Source organism: Polypterus senegalus, chromosome 4, assembly GCF_016835505.1.
Source record: "Polypterus senegalus isolate Bchr_013 chromosome 4, ASM1683550v1, whole genome shotgun sequence".
Classification (NCBI taxonomy): domain Eukaryota; kingdom Metazoa; phylum Chordata; class Cladistia; order Polypteriformes; family Polypteridae; genus Polypterus; species Polypterus senegalus.
Genome location: NC_053157.1, coordinates 29,135,422 through 29,151,537, shown reverse-complemented (window position 1 = coordinate 29,151,537; position 16,116 = coordinate 29,135,422). Strand labels below are relative to the sequence as shown.

The following is a 16,116-nucleotide window of genomic DNA, read 5'->3' as shown; positions in this document are numbered from 1 at the left end:
CCAAGAAAACCTTGGCAAGGATTTGGAAAATGAAGGAGATTGGATTCAGGCAATCTGAGTTTTTGTGAAGACTGTTAAAGATTGTAGCACAGTTGATGTTTGATTTTGGGCCTATGTGCTGTGAATGATGAACTGTATTTAGATTTTTTTTTAAATTTGGTGTATGGTTAGAAAGTAAGAAGAATGCTAATAATAATGAGGCATTGTATTTATTTAGCACTTTTCCAATGTCAAAAATTGAAAGGACACAATAGAAACACTACAGAAGAAGTTCAGTAAATAACATAAGGCCATAACTAGCATCAAAGCAATAAGCACCAAATCAAAGAGACGTATGTGAACCACAAAACTGTGGGCTAGCACAAGAAAACAATAAATTGGAATAAAAATATGAAGTACTAAAATACAAGAAACAAATAACATGGCTTGTGATGCAGAGTACCATTATGACGACCTATGGAGGAGAGTGAACAGGGAGAAAAGGTAAGAATGTCAAGGTAAATGAAATGGTGGGAATCTTAAAAATATGCTATCCTGAAGAAACTCATATTTTGTTTCTGATCATCGTTTTTTTATGCTGAATAACATCTCTTGTCTGTTTTTGTTTTAATATGTGTTCCACAGAAAGAGGACGAGCACCTGAATCACTTCTGTGACTTACTAGGAGTGGAACATGACCAGATGCAGCACTGGCTGTGCCACCGAAAGCTTGTCACAACAGCTGAAACGTACGTTAAAACGATGTCAAAGCAGCAAGCGATCAATGCCAGAAACGCATTAGCCAAGCACATCTACGCCCAGCTCTTCAACTGGATTGTGGAGCACGTTAACAAAGCCCTTCACACCACTATCAAACAACATTCCTTCATTGGTGTGCTGGATATCTATGGGTAAGACATGTTTATGTCAACCTGAAACATTTTTGTCGATAGCTGCTGGTAGATTTTTAGTTAAGTTAATTCTTGGTGATTAACTTTCCAGTGCAGTTGCGATTTGTTGTGATCTGTCAGCAGTTTCAGACCAACATCCTCCTACTACAAGCACAGCCTGTGTTTATGACTAAGGACATATTTCATAAACTGTAAAAGCATCATGAAGTGTTCACTCAGGGAGCAGAATGCTGTAGAACATAGAAGGGGTACAGATTTGGTGACAGTTGAGAGAATGTCACACAGGACTGGCCTTACTGCACATATCCAGGCACATCCAGGCTTTCACTGACCATCAAAGTTGCTTACAGGGATTCACTAACTGCAGCCACAAACACACAGAATAAGCAAGTATCAATGATAACCCGAGGTTTTGTTCTCTGTAGTTAATACGCTGCTTCAACCCACATCTAGCCAAATCCTTCACTGAAGTCTGTAAAAAATTCCTGCATTTTTTCCTTAATAAAATTAAAGCTCTAAATAATTCAGTTAACTTAAATCCATTATTTATTTATCTTTCCCTGTCTTCCCACTTCATCATCTCCTTTTGTAAATTTTCACCAGTCACATCTCCATTTGGTAACGACTTGTTTTCTAAACTGAGGCCAAATGCTTGTGTAATGGACCCTGTCCCCACCACACTTCTTAAATCCTGAGTTCATGCCATAAATCCTGACTGTTACAATAATAATAAATGCATCCCTTGACATCAGGTTTGTGTCAACCATGTTTAAAACCACTTCTGTGTTTAAAAAGTCTGGTCTTGATGCTGACAGTCTTAACAATATTTCTTTCTTTCTTTCTTACCTTTTCTGTCAAAAATTCTTGAGCGTGTTGTAGCCTCCCGACTCACTAATTACACAACTTTTAATAATTTGATGGGGCCCTTTCAGTCTGGTTTCAGGGTGCAGTATACCTGTGAAACTGATCTGCTTTAGGTAACTAAGACTTTGGACAAACCAGCATGTTAATTCTGTTAGATCTTAGTGCAGCTTTTGACACTGTCAGACATGACATTCTAGTATCCAGAATGGAGAACATTCTGGGTATCTCTGCCATTGCTTCCAGTGGTTTAAGTCCTATCTGACTGATGGGCAACAGTAAGTCCAGCTCAGAACCAGTCACAGAAGGAGTTCCTCAAGGATCTGTCCTTGATCCTCTGCTCTTCTGTGTCTTCATGCTTCTCCTTGGTCATATTATTCATAGCTATGTCCTGGGTTATAGTTTTTATGCAAATGATACTCCGCACCCTTTCAATGTTAAAAGCGTAACTCCATTAGGGCTTTCTCAGCTCACAGTGAAATTAAAACCTGGATGAAGCGGAACTCTTTAAAATTAAATTGCAACAAAACTGAACTCCTGCAAATTGGCATTAAAGTGCTACTTAACACTAGAATTACCAAAGCCTATGAAAAAACTCGTAAATAGGTCCCACCTTAAATCTCTTCGTATCTCTCCGTCAGTGTCTTTTCTCTTGTAAATGTGTTGATAAGCAGCAAGCCCAAGTTTGTTTACCTGCGTGCCATTTGCTTAGAGTTGTATAGAGTGAGAAGTCAAGCAAAATGATACCTTTTATTAATACTATATCGTTATTTAGAACACATGCATTTCATGTGTGTTCCGTGCCTACAACAATCTATGTAAACACATTGTTAAAACAGAAACATCTTTCATGTTTTGGTAACAATTGACAAAATGTAGAAATGAAGTGTATAATGTGTGACGCCTGAAGTCCAAATATCAAGTAAACACTTTCACAAAAGCTACCAATATAACAGAACAAGTGTGCTTCTATTCAAGAATATAACTGCAGAAAAAGAACCCGCATTAGATGCAACATCAGCGATCGCTTTGGTGGTGCAACTAGTTTGGTGGTGCAACTATTCTCTCAGTCTCGTTCACGCTTCCCTTCATCTTACACTGCTGTTTTCACATAAAGACGTCCTATAACAGAGGTGAACTCAGATGAGGATGAGAGTTCTACATCGGACAAAGAATGCACATCACACTTTTGCCGTCGCTGTACTTTGTATATGTGCACGGGAAGCTCTGCAACAACAACAACAACAACATTTATTTATATAGCACATTTTCATACAAACAGTAGCTCAAAGTGATTTACATAATAAAGAATAGAAAAATTAAAGACACAATAAGAAAACAAAATAAGTCAACATTAATTAACATAGAATAAGAGTAAGGTCCAATGGCAAGGGGGGACAGAAAAAACAAAAAAAAAACTCCAGACGGCTGGAGAAAAAAGTAAAATCTGTAGGGATTCCAGACCATGAGACCGCCCAGTCCCCTCTGGGCATTCTACCTAACATAAATAAAACAGTCCACTTTGAATTTAGGGTTCTCATGGAAGGGCTTGATGATGATGGTCACGTAGACTTCTGCCTTTTAATCCATCCATCATTGTTGGAGCATCATAAAGCTTTGAGTAGGTGGAGGTGGCGCAGGCCACCACCACAAAGAAACCGGAAAAAGATATAGAAGTGAGAGTAGGGGTCAGTACGGATTTTAGAGCCACCATGAATAGTTATTATGATGAATTGAACATACAGAGTATCAGGATTAAGTTAAATTAAGTTAAACTGAAGTTATAAAAAGGCCATGTTAAAGTAATATGTTTTCAGCAGTGTTTTAAAGTGCTCTACTGAATCAGCCTGGCGAATTCCTATTGGCAGGCTATTCCAGATTTTAGGTGCATAGCAGCAGAAGGCCACCTCACCACATCTTTTAAGCTTTGTTCTTGGAATTCTAAGGAGGCACTCATTTGAAGATCTAAGGTTACGATTTGGAATATAAGGTGTCAGACATTCCGGTATATAAGATGGGGTGAGATTATTTAAGGCTTTGTAAACCACTAGCCAACCCGCGGCGTAGCATACGCCGCATAATCAGGCCGATTTTTAAATGATTTTTAAGCACAGAGGAAAAAATAAACATTTGAAAAATCTGTAATTTAATAAACCACTAAGAAAAGTAACATTGCAACAATGCACACTACGAACCAACATACAATTGTCCGTGACTGAAAACCGGAGGAGTGCCGTCGCGCTTTCTCCTTCCAAAGCGGTGCTCGTTCAGTACGCACTGCCCGCTTATGTGCCCGTCCCCAACTCCCTACCTGAGTTGCTTTCGTCTGTGTACAGTCCACACGCACCTGTGAGTCACGTTGACTGTTAATTTTCCAAACACCGCCTCAGTCGGTTTCCACGTTGATTTTTCATTGTTCCGGCTGCTTTTTTTATATATATAATCCACCAAGTCACCCGACCATGGGGGGCTTTACAAAGGGCAGGGACGTAATCAGTGCGAGCGTATGACCCGCACGTACTGGGAATTTCTCGTTCATGGAGAACAATTGGAAGCCACGGTCTCCATCACGAATGGGGTTCAACGGCTTACCCACGCCTCCCCGCGCCGGGTAGACACACGCTTGATCCATTCAGTGTAGCGCGTGCAGTACCGGACATACAAGTGCATCACAGACCTGTTAATGCTCAATCTCACGTGGCTGAAAGCCACTTGTCCCTCTAAGAATTTGGACGCCGACCGCTGTTGGGTCGTGTAACTATTTAGCAGGCGGGAGTCTCGTTTGTTTTCGGAAATAACCAGCCAAATCGCTCCACCAACTTAGAACTGCCATGCACCACCACCCACAGAATCGAGAAAGAGCTATCAATCTGTCAATCCTGTCCGTGTCCGGGCCGGGTGAGGTTTCCTGTGTTGAGTCAAATGAAGCGAAAGGCTCCACACCTGGTGGTGCCCTTCCATCAATTCCTTTAAGTTTCAGCTTTGTAACCATACTACCCCGAACCCAAAGACTTTGGTACCGGTTGCTGCCGGCGGTCATGGGAATGACGCCGCCGGATCGCCTGTTGCGGGGCCTGCATTGGTGAAGCAGGTGAGACGGTAATGAAACACAGGCACAGGGCTTATTGGTTTTTAATGACTGCTTCCTTCATTGGGTTTTAACAAATGCACAGAACGAACCAACACACAATCGTCCGTGCGGCGCTCAGGGTGGAACGGAAGGAGAGGAGAAGGACATCCACTCCGCTCCCTCCGTCATGCTAGTCTGCTGATTTCTCGTTCAGTATACACTGCCTGCTCATGTGCCCACCTCCAACTCGTCACTCGAGTCGTTGTCGTCTTTGTACAGTCCAGATGCACCTGTGACTCACGTAGACTTTTCATTGCTCTGTGCGGTTTTGGCTGCCTTTCTATATATAATCTATCAAGACACCCGACCACGGTGGGAGGGGGATGTGTACAAAGTGCAGGAGTATCTAAGAAGACGCATGTTTGTCGCGGATGCGAATTGCTGTATGTAGTGTGTAAAACAGTTTGCTATAGTGCACGGGGTCGTGCGTCGTAACCAAAAACTCGTTTTTTAAAGACTGCTCACTTCATTGTGTTTTAACCTCAGTTGTAAAGGAACGTTTTAAGGATCCCATGGGATACCCCTCGCAAACAGTTTTACACGCCACATATGGCGATTCACCTCCGCGAGAAACATGCCTCTATTAACAGTCAACATGGGTCGGAGCTGCATGTGACCTCTACGACAGACGAATATAAATGACGACGTTTTTTCTGTGTCATCGCGTCCGAGTTGGTGGGCGTGGCTCTGTGAGTTGTCGTCGTATACAATGGTCTTGGAGTTGGTGGGCGTGGCTCCTTCCTGCATGCGCCATAGGTGTCTCACTTGTCGGCGGCTTAGTGAATCCACGCCCCTTCCGGCGTGCTTTCCACGGTTGTCTTGCCTTAGTGAATTATATATATAGATAAGCAGAATTTTAAAGTCAATCCTGAATGACACAGGTAACCAGTGTAGTGACATCAAAACTGGAGAAGTGTGTTTGGATTTTCTTTTCCTAATTAGGATTCTAGCAGCTGCATTCTGCACTAGTTGCAAACGATTTATGTCTTGTTTGGGTAGCCTTTAGAGGAGTGCGTTACAGTAATCTAGTCGACTGAAAACAAATGAATTAACTAATTTCTCAGCATCTTTCAAAGATATAAGAGGTCTAACTTTTGCTATGTTTATTAGGTGAAAAAATGCTGTCCTAGTGATCTGATTAATATGCGATTTAAAATTCAGATTACAGTCAACAATCACCCCTAAGCTTTTTACCTCCGTTTTGACTTTTAATCCTAATGTATCCAGTTTATTTCTAATAGCCTCATTGTATCCATTATTGTCAATCACCAAGATTTCAGATTTCTCTTTATTTAACTTGAGAAAGTTACTATTCATCCATTTTTAGATACAAGTCAGACATTGTGTTAGTGAATCAAGAGAATCGGGGTCATCAGGTGCTATTCATAAGTACAGCTGTGTGTCATCAGCATAGCTGTGGTAGCTCACGTTGTGCCCTGAGATAATCTGACCTAATGGAAGCATGTAGATTGAGAATAACAGCAGACCCAGGATAAAGCCTTGTGGAACACCATATTGGATATCATGTGTCTTTTGAGTTGTAATTACCACAACTAACAAAGAATTTTCTCCCTGTCAGGTAGGATTCAAACCAATTTAAGACCGTGCCAGAGAGGCCCACCCATTGACTAAGGCGATTTCTAAGAATGTTATGATCAATGGTGTCAAATGCAGCACTCAGATCTAAGAGGATGAGAACAGATAAATGGCCTCTGTCTGCATTCACTCGCAAATCATTTACTACTTTAACGAGTGCAGTTTCTGTGCTGTGATTTGTTCTAAAACCCGACTGAAATTTATCAAGAATAGCATGTTTATTTAGGTGGTCATTTAACTGCATAATGACTGCCTTCTCCAGAACTTTACGTAAGAAAGGCAGTCTACTTATGACTTTATGCTGTAGGAAGATAAGTAAATAAATCAAAGTAAATAACATTCGATCTGGCTCTTATATACAAAGTACAGTGATGGCAGCTTCCACCTGCAGCTACAGTATAGACTCTTCAGTACGCAAGCGACACTTCACACTAGTGTTTAGATCTGGACGGTGTATGTGCCCAAAAAAAAAGTCTGACTGCATTCTCGTACCATTGCTTGCAAACTGAAGTGTCAGCATGCACTGTTCTGACACTAAACATGTATTTTTTGAGCATGCCCTTGTCAATTAAACACAGGAACCTCTGCAGTCTACTTGTGACTTTACGCTGTAGGAAGTAAGTAAAAAAATCACGGTAAATAACATTCGATCTGGCTTTTATGTAAGTAACATATAAATGTTAATGTTTTGGGCACATGCACCTGAGAAAACTGTACGGCAGAGGGGGATGTGATAGCAGGCTGCTTGCTGCCTATAGACACATTTACAAGACAAAAGATGCTGACGGAGAGGTGTGAAGTGATTTAAGGTGGGACGGATTTACAATTTTTTTCGTAGGCTTTGGTAATTCTATTGTTAAGAAAATGAGCTCCTTTTTAGCAGTCTTAACAGACCTTCTTCTAATGCAAGGAATCTTGGTGTCATTTTTGATACCTCCCTTTCTTACTCCACACACATAAACCACATTAAGAAAATTCTGCTCATTCATTCATTCCTCTTCTTTTCTAATGCTGAGAAACTTGTCTGTTCCTTTTTGAAATCCCACATTGATTATTGTAACTCCATACGGGCAGCTGCCCCTTCAGATCTTATATCACGGATTCAGTTGATTCAAAACTCCCTTGCAAGAGTCCTAATACAGACCAGCAACAGCGAGCACATCACACTCATCCTGCTTTCGCCTTCACTGGCTCCCTGTGTCTTACAGGACTGAATTTAAAATTCATGTCTCAGTTCATTCTGAATCAGTTGATTCTTTTAAAAAACACCTTCAATCTCGTCTGTTCTGGAAGGCTTTTGACTTAACCTAATATTTTGACCCTCCTTTCAGTTTACGTTCCTGTCCAGATACTCTGCATAATGTGTGTGTGTGTGTGATATCATAAATGACGTTATTTGTTTCAGGCATTTTTTTTAGTATTGAACTTAGTATTTTAAACTGGTTTATTTTTTTTTATTATGTTCAATTCTTTGTGTTTCTTGCATATTTACCTGTTGAGTGTTCTATGCAGAAAATATTTGTATCCAATTTTACATATACACTGCCATTTAAATATGTACCTTGAGAATGGGAAAGGCACTATATAAATAAAATGTATTATTATTATTATTCTTTATTAAATGTTGGCAGAAGGAGGGCCAGACTTCAACAGCTGCTGATTCTCTTCATCAGCCCTTTAAGTTGATCACAGCTCTTATTTTATTTTCCAAAATGTGTGTCAGGTCAACAATAATTGCTGAATAAATGGTGTAAAGCATACATCTGAGAAAAATTTGTGTTGTTTTATTGCCTTAAAATGTACATAGTCACTGGGAAGCTGCATTGGCATGTCTTGTGTTCAACTTGTTCAGGCAGACACATATCAAAGTCAGATTTCACAAGCCAGTTCAGGATGGGAAGAATAGTTTTATTGATATGGACGTGGAGTCAATCAGTACCTGGAGAGAGATGACTGATTGATTTAAAGATGCCGATTACACTTCCTAAATACACTTGTCAATTTTAGAAGTACGTGATTAGTTTTATTTGTCATGTCCTTGCTAGTTACTGATAAACAGGACTCCTGGAGTCAGGAATCTGCTACTTTAGATTATACTGGTTTTCTTATCAATACTTAACCTTGAAAAGAAGTTGCAGCAGGTCACAAATCAAAAGGCTTTACTTAAAATGCTTCCTATTAGTGGTAAAAGCAAAAGCCTATGTTAACAAGGAGAGAAGTCATTCAATATAATCAAATAGTGAAAATCATATTTATCAGGGAAATCAAACTCTCACACACATATCAGGTTAAAATCCTTGATGTCTGCCTACAGTGTAGCAGTGGGTCAGCAACCTGTATATATGGAGACACTTGTGCTCCTTCTCAACCACTCGTTTGTGCTGATGAATGGTGTCTGGTAAATCCGTCTCTGCGTGGCATCAAATCCCAGTCCATGTGTAGCTCCTAGCTGGTGGAATGAGCTGCCCAACTCCATTTGAAATTCTGACTCCCTCAGTGTGTTTATGAAGCGTTTGAAGAGTCTCTTGTTCAGTGAATTTCTGTCTAACTGAAATTAGCAGTTAGGTTTTATAAACTCAGAGTTGTATTTTGTTCTGATCTTTTCACTTGTGGTGATCGATTTTGTAACCTTGTTCTGTGACACTTGTTCCCAAATAGTCATGTTTATTCGGTTTTGTTGACCACTTTTGCAATTTGCTTTGGATAAAATCGTCTGCTAAGCAAAGAAACATAAATATAAAAGGAACGGGTGTCTGAGAGTGCAAAAATGTAATGACTTTAAATATGGAATCAAACATTAAACACCTTTTTTTTTATACGCGGTGGTGTGCTGGGGTGGCAGCATAAAGATGAAAGACGCCTCACGCCTGGACAAACTTGTTAAGAAGGCAGGCTCCATTGTAGGATTAAAGTTGGACAGTTTAACATCTGTGGCAGAGCGACGGGCACTAAGCAAACTCCTGTCAATCATGAAGAATCCATTGCATCCACTGAACAGTGTCATCTCCAGGCAGAGGAGCAGCTTCATTGACAGACTGCTGTCACCGTCCTGTTCCACTGACAGACTGAGGAGATCGTTCCTCCCCCACACTATGCGACTCTTCAATTCCACCCGGGGGAGTAAATGCGAACATTATTCAAAGTTATTGTCTGCTTTTACATGCATTTTTATTACTCTTTAATTTAATATTGTTTCTTTGTATCAGTATACTGCTGCTGGATTATGTGAATTTCCCCTTGGGATTAATAAAGTATCTATCTATCTATCTATCTATCTATCTATCTATCTATCTATCTATCTATCTATCTATCTATCTATCTATCTATCTATCTATCTAAAGGAAGTGCTTAAATCTCAAAGTGCCATTCGACCACTTTGTTTCAAGGAGCAGTGGCATTGCCACCACTTACCCACTTGCAAGTCCATCATCTGAGCAGATTCTGTCTTGCCAACTGCTGTTCATCATGAAATGTCAATGCCAGTGTAGCGCTCATCAAAAACTCTGCTACCTTGGGTTTTCTTCAACAAATGCTGAATATAACAACTTTTATAGATTTTTCACTTTTGTATATAAATTTCTAAGAGAAGAAGAATATAGTTACACGGAAAAATCGCAAAAAATATCTAACTTTTTAAATATAATGGAACCATTAATAGCATAAGTAAATGAATCACAGGCCTGGCTGCTTATTGTAAAATACTATTATATTTTTGCCATGTTTTAAAATGTTTTGGAGATATCCTTAAAGAGAGAATTAGATGTTTTCTAATTTGAAATAATATGGAATGTGGCTTACCCACAGAGTTAAAATAAAGATAATTTGGGATTTTTCTCTTTGAACAAAATAAATCTGCCAGCTAGTAGTGTGGTATAGGCTATTACAAATGAGGTATCTCTACACACTTTAAATATGTGAGTACATCAAATATTGATGTTAATGGATTAGAAATGATTGCAACTCCAAGGCTGTCTAAGATTAACTAAAACTGTTAGTTTCGTGCATTCCCAAAACATATGACCTAGTGATACTGGTGATAGATGGCAACGTTCACAGGCTGGGTCTTGCCTTGGGAACATTTTAGATAATAAAAAAATAAATAAATGTGATTAATGAAAGATCTTTTGTTGAATTATGGAATGCTGTGTGCATATAGAATTTCTTTTTTTCTGAGATGCTAATTAAAAGATTCTTTTCCTACAATTCCCTGGGATCACTGAGGGGTAGGTAGCTTTTAAATTTTTTAATATTAAAAAAAAAATCTTAAATTATGGGACATATTAAGCTAGCGTAGTTAGTCCTGGGCAAGGACCTCCACAGTGCTAGCAGTTTTTTCTTCCTTCCAATTTCTTAATTTAATAAAAATCCTGTTTTAAATTGGACTGCATGTTTAATTAGATTACCTTTCTCCCATCTTTTTCAGAAATTATTAACATTGTGTCCGTTATGAAGAGCAGCACACAAAATGGTTTGAGGCCTCTGAAATCACCCATAAACCCATCTGACCTTCCCTAGCCTGCCTAGAATAGGCCTCATCCTAACCAGACTGACCCAGAATTCTACTGGCAGACTTCAGCCTGTCCAGACCGCACAAAATGTGGAAAAGGGCCTTTAACATTCGAAAATATTTCAATGTCCAAAATGTATCAATCCAATCCAATTCACTTCAGTTTATATTTGCATAGAGCTCTTTATTGAGTGCAGGCTCAGATGTCTGTGACAAGTACTGAGGCAAAATGCAAATATATATTTTAGAAATTACTAAGTACAGAATTAACACATATAAAAGTATAGATTTGTTAAAACACACAGCAAAACAAAGTAGAATTTGATTAACGTACAGTACATATTTCTAAAGGGAAAGGAAACAAGAAAAAATCTTTAGCATGAGAAACAAGTCTACAATGAATCTTTATATATATAAAAAAAAAAGAATTTATTTGAAAATAATTAAAAGGCAAAAATGGCCGAAAAACATGAAAAATGTTTGCCTAAAGAGGTGAAATACAGTAGTATCTGTAATTTATAAATCCAAAAAAAAAGCAAAAAACCTGAAATTCAAACCTTAAAAAGAAATTTTAAATTCAAAGGAAATTCAAAACAACATGCTGCAGACTTTAATGATCTGCTCCCCAGTTTCACAATATATAGGTTGAGGGCGGTCCTTCAGTCCTGATGTCATGGTAGCCCCGCCTCCACAAAATACAAAGAACACAGGAAAACATTTCATAAATAGGTAATAAGTAATCAAAGAACTGAACAGTATTAGCAAAAAATGCATAAATATCATGAATATGTGAAAAATAATGCTTTAAAATAAGCAACGAAGATTCAGGAAAGGAATATTAACATATGTCAGGGAATACACTCAGACTTAAACGTGACAGTGACTTTTACTTCTGGTGTGTCATCATCTACACATCACAAGCAGAACCTTCAATGCCCTGAGACAAAAAGAAAATGTATTTAATTATCCTGATTTTTTAAATGAAATAAAAAAGTTACTAAAACTTAGTGAGAAGTTTAACAAAAAAGAAAAAGGAAACAACAACTCAAAAATGTAAAAAAGTACAAAAAGTCAAAGCAAATACAAAATTACAAACTAGATAAAAATGATACTGTGCTGCACCAAAAGAAAGCCAAATCTACTCATAATAATCAAACAAATAAATTAAAAATCTTAATAACAAGCCTGTTTCCTAATTAAGGATCTTGCTTTTCCAACATTAAAGACAAGAAAATAATTATCTATATATATAATTCACTAAGGCAAGACAACCATGGAAAGCACGCCGGAAGGGGCGTGGATTCTCTAAGCCGCCAACAAGTGAGACACCTATGGCGCACACAGGAAGGAGCCACGCCCACCAACTCCAAGACCATTGGATATGACGACAACTCGCAGGGCCACGCCCACCAACTCGGACACGATGACACAGAAAAATGGCGTAATATATATTTGACTGTCGTAGAGGTCACATGCAGTGCAGGTCAGGTTAATGTCATGTGCATGTCATGCACCTCCGAATTACGTTGACTGTTCATAGAGGCATGTTTCTCGTGGAGGTGAATCGCCATATGCAGCGCGTGAAACGGTTTGCGAGGGGTATCCCATGGGATCCTTAAAACAATCCTTTACAGCTGAGGTTAAAGCACAATGAAGTAAGCAGTCTTTAAAAACCAAGTTTTCGGTCACGACGCACGACTGCGTACATCATAGCAAACTGTTTTACACGCTACATACAGCTATTCGCATCCACGACAAACATGCGTCTTCTTAGATGCTCCTGCAGGAACACGGAACACGTTTCCCTGCCCACCAACACTCCTTTTTCACCGTCTGGCGTCTACCCTTGCTCTCTAGGCAATCACACTGCCTGCCCATTTGCCCGGACGCAAAAACTCACTGACCACCCAGTTAGTCCCTTTCGTCTGTGCTAAGAGTCCACATGCACGTCTGAGCCACACGGCATTTGTTATGCCGCGGGTTCACTATTGTGTTGTATTTTGCTCTCTCCAGAGTTCCATCTTTTCATTCACTTACTGTTGTATTCTCACACCAACCCGTTTTAGACAACCATGTCTTTCCAGAAGTGTTTAGCATTCAATTAATAATTATGTATGAGATTGAGCGTGTGTCTACCCAGCGCAGAGAGGCGTGGGTAAGCCGTTGAACCCCATTCGGGCTGCAAACTATGGAATTCCCATTAAGTGTGACTCATACACTCCCACTCATTACGTCCCTACCCTTTGTACACACCCCCCTCCCACCTCGCTACTACCATGGTCGGGTGTCTTGGTGGATTATATATAGAAAAGCAGCCAAAACCGCACAGAGCAATGAAAAGTCTACGTGAGTCACAGCTGCATCTGGACTGTGCAAAGATGACAGTGACTCGAGTGACGAGTTGGAGGTGGGCACATGAGCAGGCAGTGCATACTGAACGAGAAATCAGCAGACTAGCATCAAGGAGGGAGCTGAATGGACATCCTTCTCCCATTCCACCCTCCTCGCCTGAGCGCCACACGGACTATTGTGTGTTGGTTCATTCCGTGCATTGTTACAATGTTGCTTTTCTTGCTGATTTATTACATTACCGATTTTTCAAATGTTCATTTTCTCCCTGCGCTTAAAAATCATTAAAAAACCGGCCTGATTATGCGGCGTATGGTACGCCGCGGGTTGGCTAGTAATACATAATAAGGAATTCATTTGTATTAACAAATGGAACTTGGATTAGATACTGTATATACTCACGTTTATGTTCTCCTTTGGATAAGTTGGGACTTAATTTTACTGTATGATTTCTGGTATTTTATAATGTTGGTCATATAAGTCGAATGCGAAAAACTCACGCTATTGATCCAAGAGATTATGATATGCTAACGCCCACCTATGAGAGTAACCACGGATCACACTTTTTTTTTTTTCTGTGTATTGTACCTACATGACCACATGATAATACTCAGAACTATTCCGAAGCGACATTTGCAGTGATTTGTGTTTTTTGTATCTCACACCCTCATATACCTTTATCGAAAGAGCATCCCTTATCTATGATGGCGCGTTCGATCAGAAGAAAATCGGAAGCTGGTTTTAAATTAAACGTTGTTGAAGTAGTGAAAGAAATTGGTAACTGTGCTTCTGCAACAAAAATTGATGCAGCTGAGAAACTGATAAGAGATTGGAGGAAGCAAGAAGATGTAAAAAAAAAAAAATTAAGGGTCGCATTTTTGAACAGGCGTATAAGTCGGGGTCTGATTTTATGATCGATTTTTTGTTTCTCAAGGCACGACTTTTACGTGGATATATACGGTAATTCACATTTACATGCAATTAGCAAAAGCAGAGCTAAAAAGGACCATTATTTGAAAAAATGAGAGGAAAAAAGATGCATAAACACTGAGACCCAAAGGTAGTGTGGGTAAGGAATTGGACTTTAAACCACAAGGTGATTTTATCAGTCCCCACCTGTAAACTGCTGTGTGACCCTGAGCAAAATTAAATATAAACAATGCCTTTTGAACGATGTTCATTGTAGAGGAGCTCTGTATGAAAATAAATTAGGCTGGCTGACTTATTATTGAATGACTTCTTGTTTTTGATTTCTAATTATTTTGAAAAACTTTCTGAAAATATGTTTAAGTTTAAGCAAAAGAAGTTTAAGAGGAGACATGACTGAAGTGGTTAAGATTAGGAAGGGAATTAGTCCAGTGGATTGAGACTGTTACTTTAAAATGAGTTCATCAAGAACACGGGACACAATTGGAAACTTGTTAAGGAGTTTTTCTTCACTCTGAGAACCAGAGACACATGGGATAAGTGACCAAGTAGTGTGGTAGACATTAGGCCTTTAGGGACTTTCAAAACTCGACTTAATAAGTAAGCGGATAGGACGGGTGAGCTTTGTGGGGTTGAATGGCCTGTTTTTCAGCTAGATTTTTACGTTTTCACTTTGTCATTTTAGGTTATTTAGTGTATCATCAACAAAAATGGCAAATTTATCCATGTGCAAAAAGATTTACTGTACAACACAATAAAGTGTGCAGAAAGTCTGAATACATTCTGAAAACACTGTGAATGGAAAAATGTTATTACATTCCAGGTTTGGTTTGTGTGTTGTATTTCCAGTAGCTTGTACACACCCCTGCTTCCTCTATTGTAATTTGCTGATTTGGAGAAATTAATGAAAATCATGTACTTTGTTTTCCTTTGCAATTCCAAATGTAAAGTTTAAAAATCCACAGTTTCTTGAATGTTCAAATTAGCATAGTATAAATGTTAATACTTTGTAAAGTGTTCATGTCCTCCATTGAGTTCTGTTTTTGTTCACTTTTATCAGGTTTGAGACCTTTGAATTTAACAGTTTTGAGCAGTTCTGCATCAACTATGCCAATGAAAAATTACAGCAACAGTTCAACTCTGTAAGTTGACCAATTACATTAACATCATTTCACAGATCTTAATATTTTCTTTTTACTGGGGAAGATAAATTGAAAGCATTCTGCAATTGGGTTGTGAAGCCGTACGACAGAATATAATAAAATTCAATGGAAATTAATCTCAGAGTGCCTCAGTATATGGCTCCCTGATGTGAGGAATAATCATAACTCCAGGGACATCCAATAATGTTATTTTTTAAAGTAAGCCTCCGCTTTGGTTAAGTCCTCTTGTCAGGTTGCTTATTTTTATGTCTTTTGTTATGATACACTGAGAAATGATGATGTGACTAAATGACATTATTTGAGAAATTCTTTTTATTTTCCATTTATGAAAATGTAGATATAAAATTAAACAGCCTTGTTATGATTATTCTATATTAACTAATTTAGACAATTTGCTGTATTTTCTTTTAATGTATTCCAAACAGGCACTCAGTTTGTGGCTTCTGAGATCCCTTCTGAAGTCAAGGAGCATGTGTGTGGATGGGAGAATAAAAATGCATTTATTTGATACCATGAGTATCATAACTTGATATTAAAACAATTTCTTTTCTTTCCGATGCTACAACTATATTTAAGTTGATTCTACACACCAAACATGATTTATACCATTTTTCAGTTTCGATCATTTTAACCACATCACAGGCATGTTTGCTTACCCAGTGGGAATGGGATGGCACAAGGGAGAACATGTTG

General features: G+C 38.8%; 1 protein-coding gene across 2 annotated transcripts in view; it reads left to right on the top strand.

Moving 5' to 3' along the window:
• myo5b (myosin VB) overlaps positions 1 to 16,116 on the top strand; it is a 537,981-nt gene that overhangs the window by 350,003 nt on the left and 171,862 nt on the right. For both annotated transcript variants that reach the window (XM_039750391.1, XM_039750392.1), the window contains exons 10-11: positions 625 to 890; positions 15,321 to 15,402. In XM_039750391.1, the coding sequence (XP_039606325.1) occupies positions 625 to 890; positions 15,321 to 15,402 (348 nt within the window). The remainder of the gene's footprint in view (positions 1 to 624; positions 891 to 15,320; positions 15,403 to 16,116) is intronic.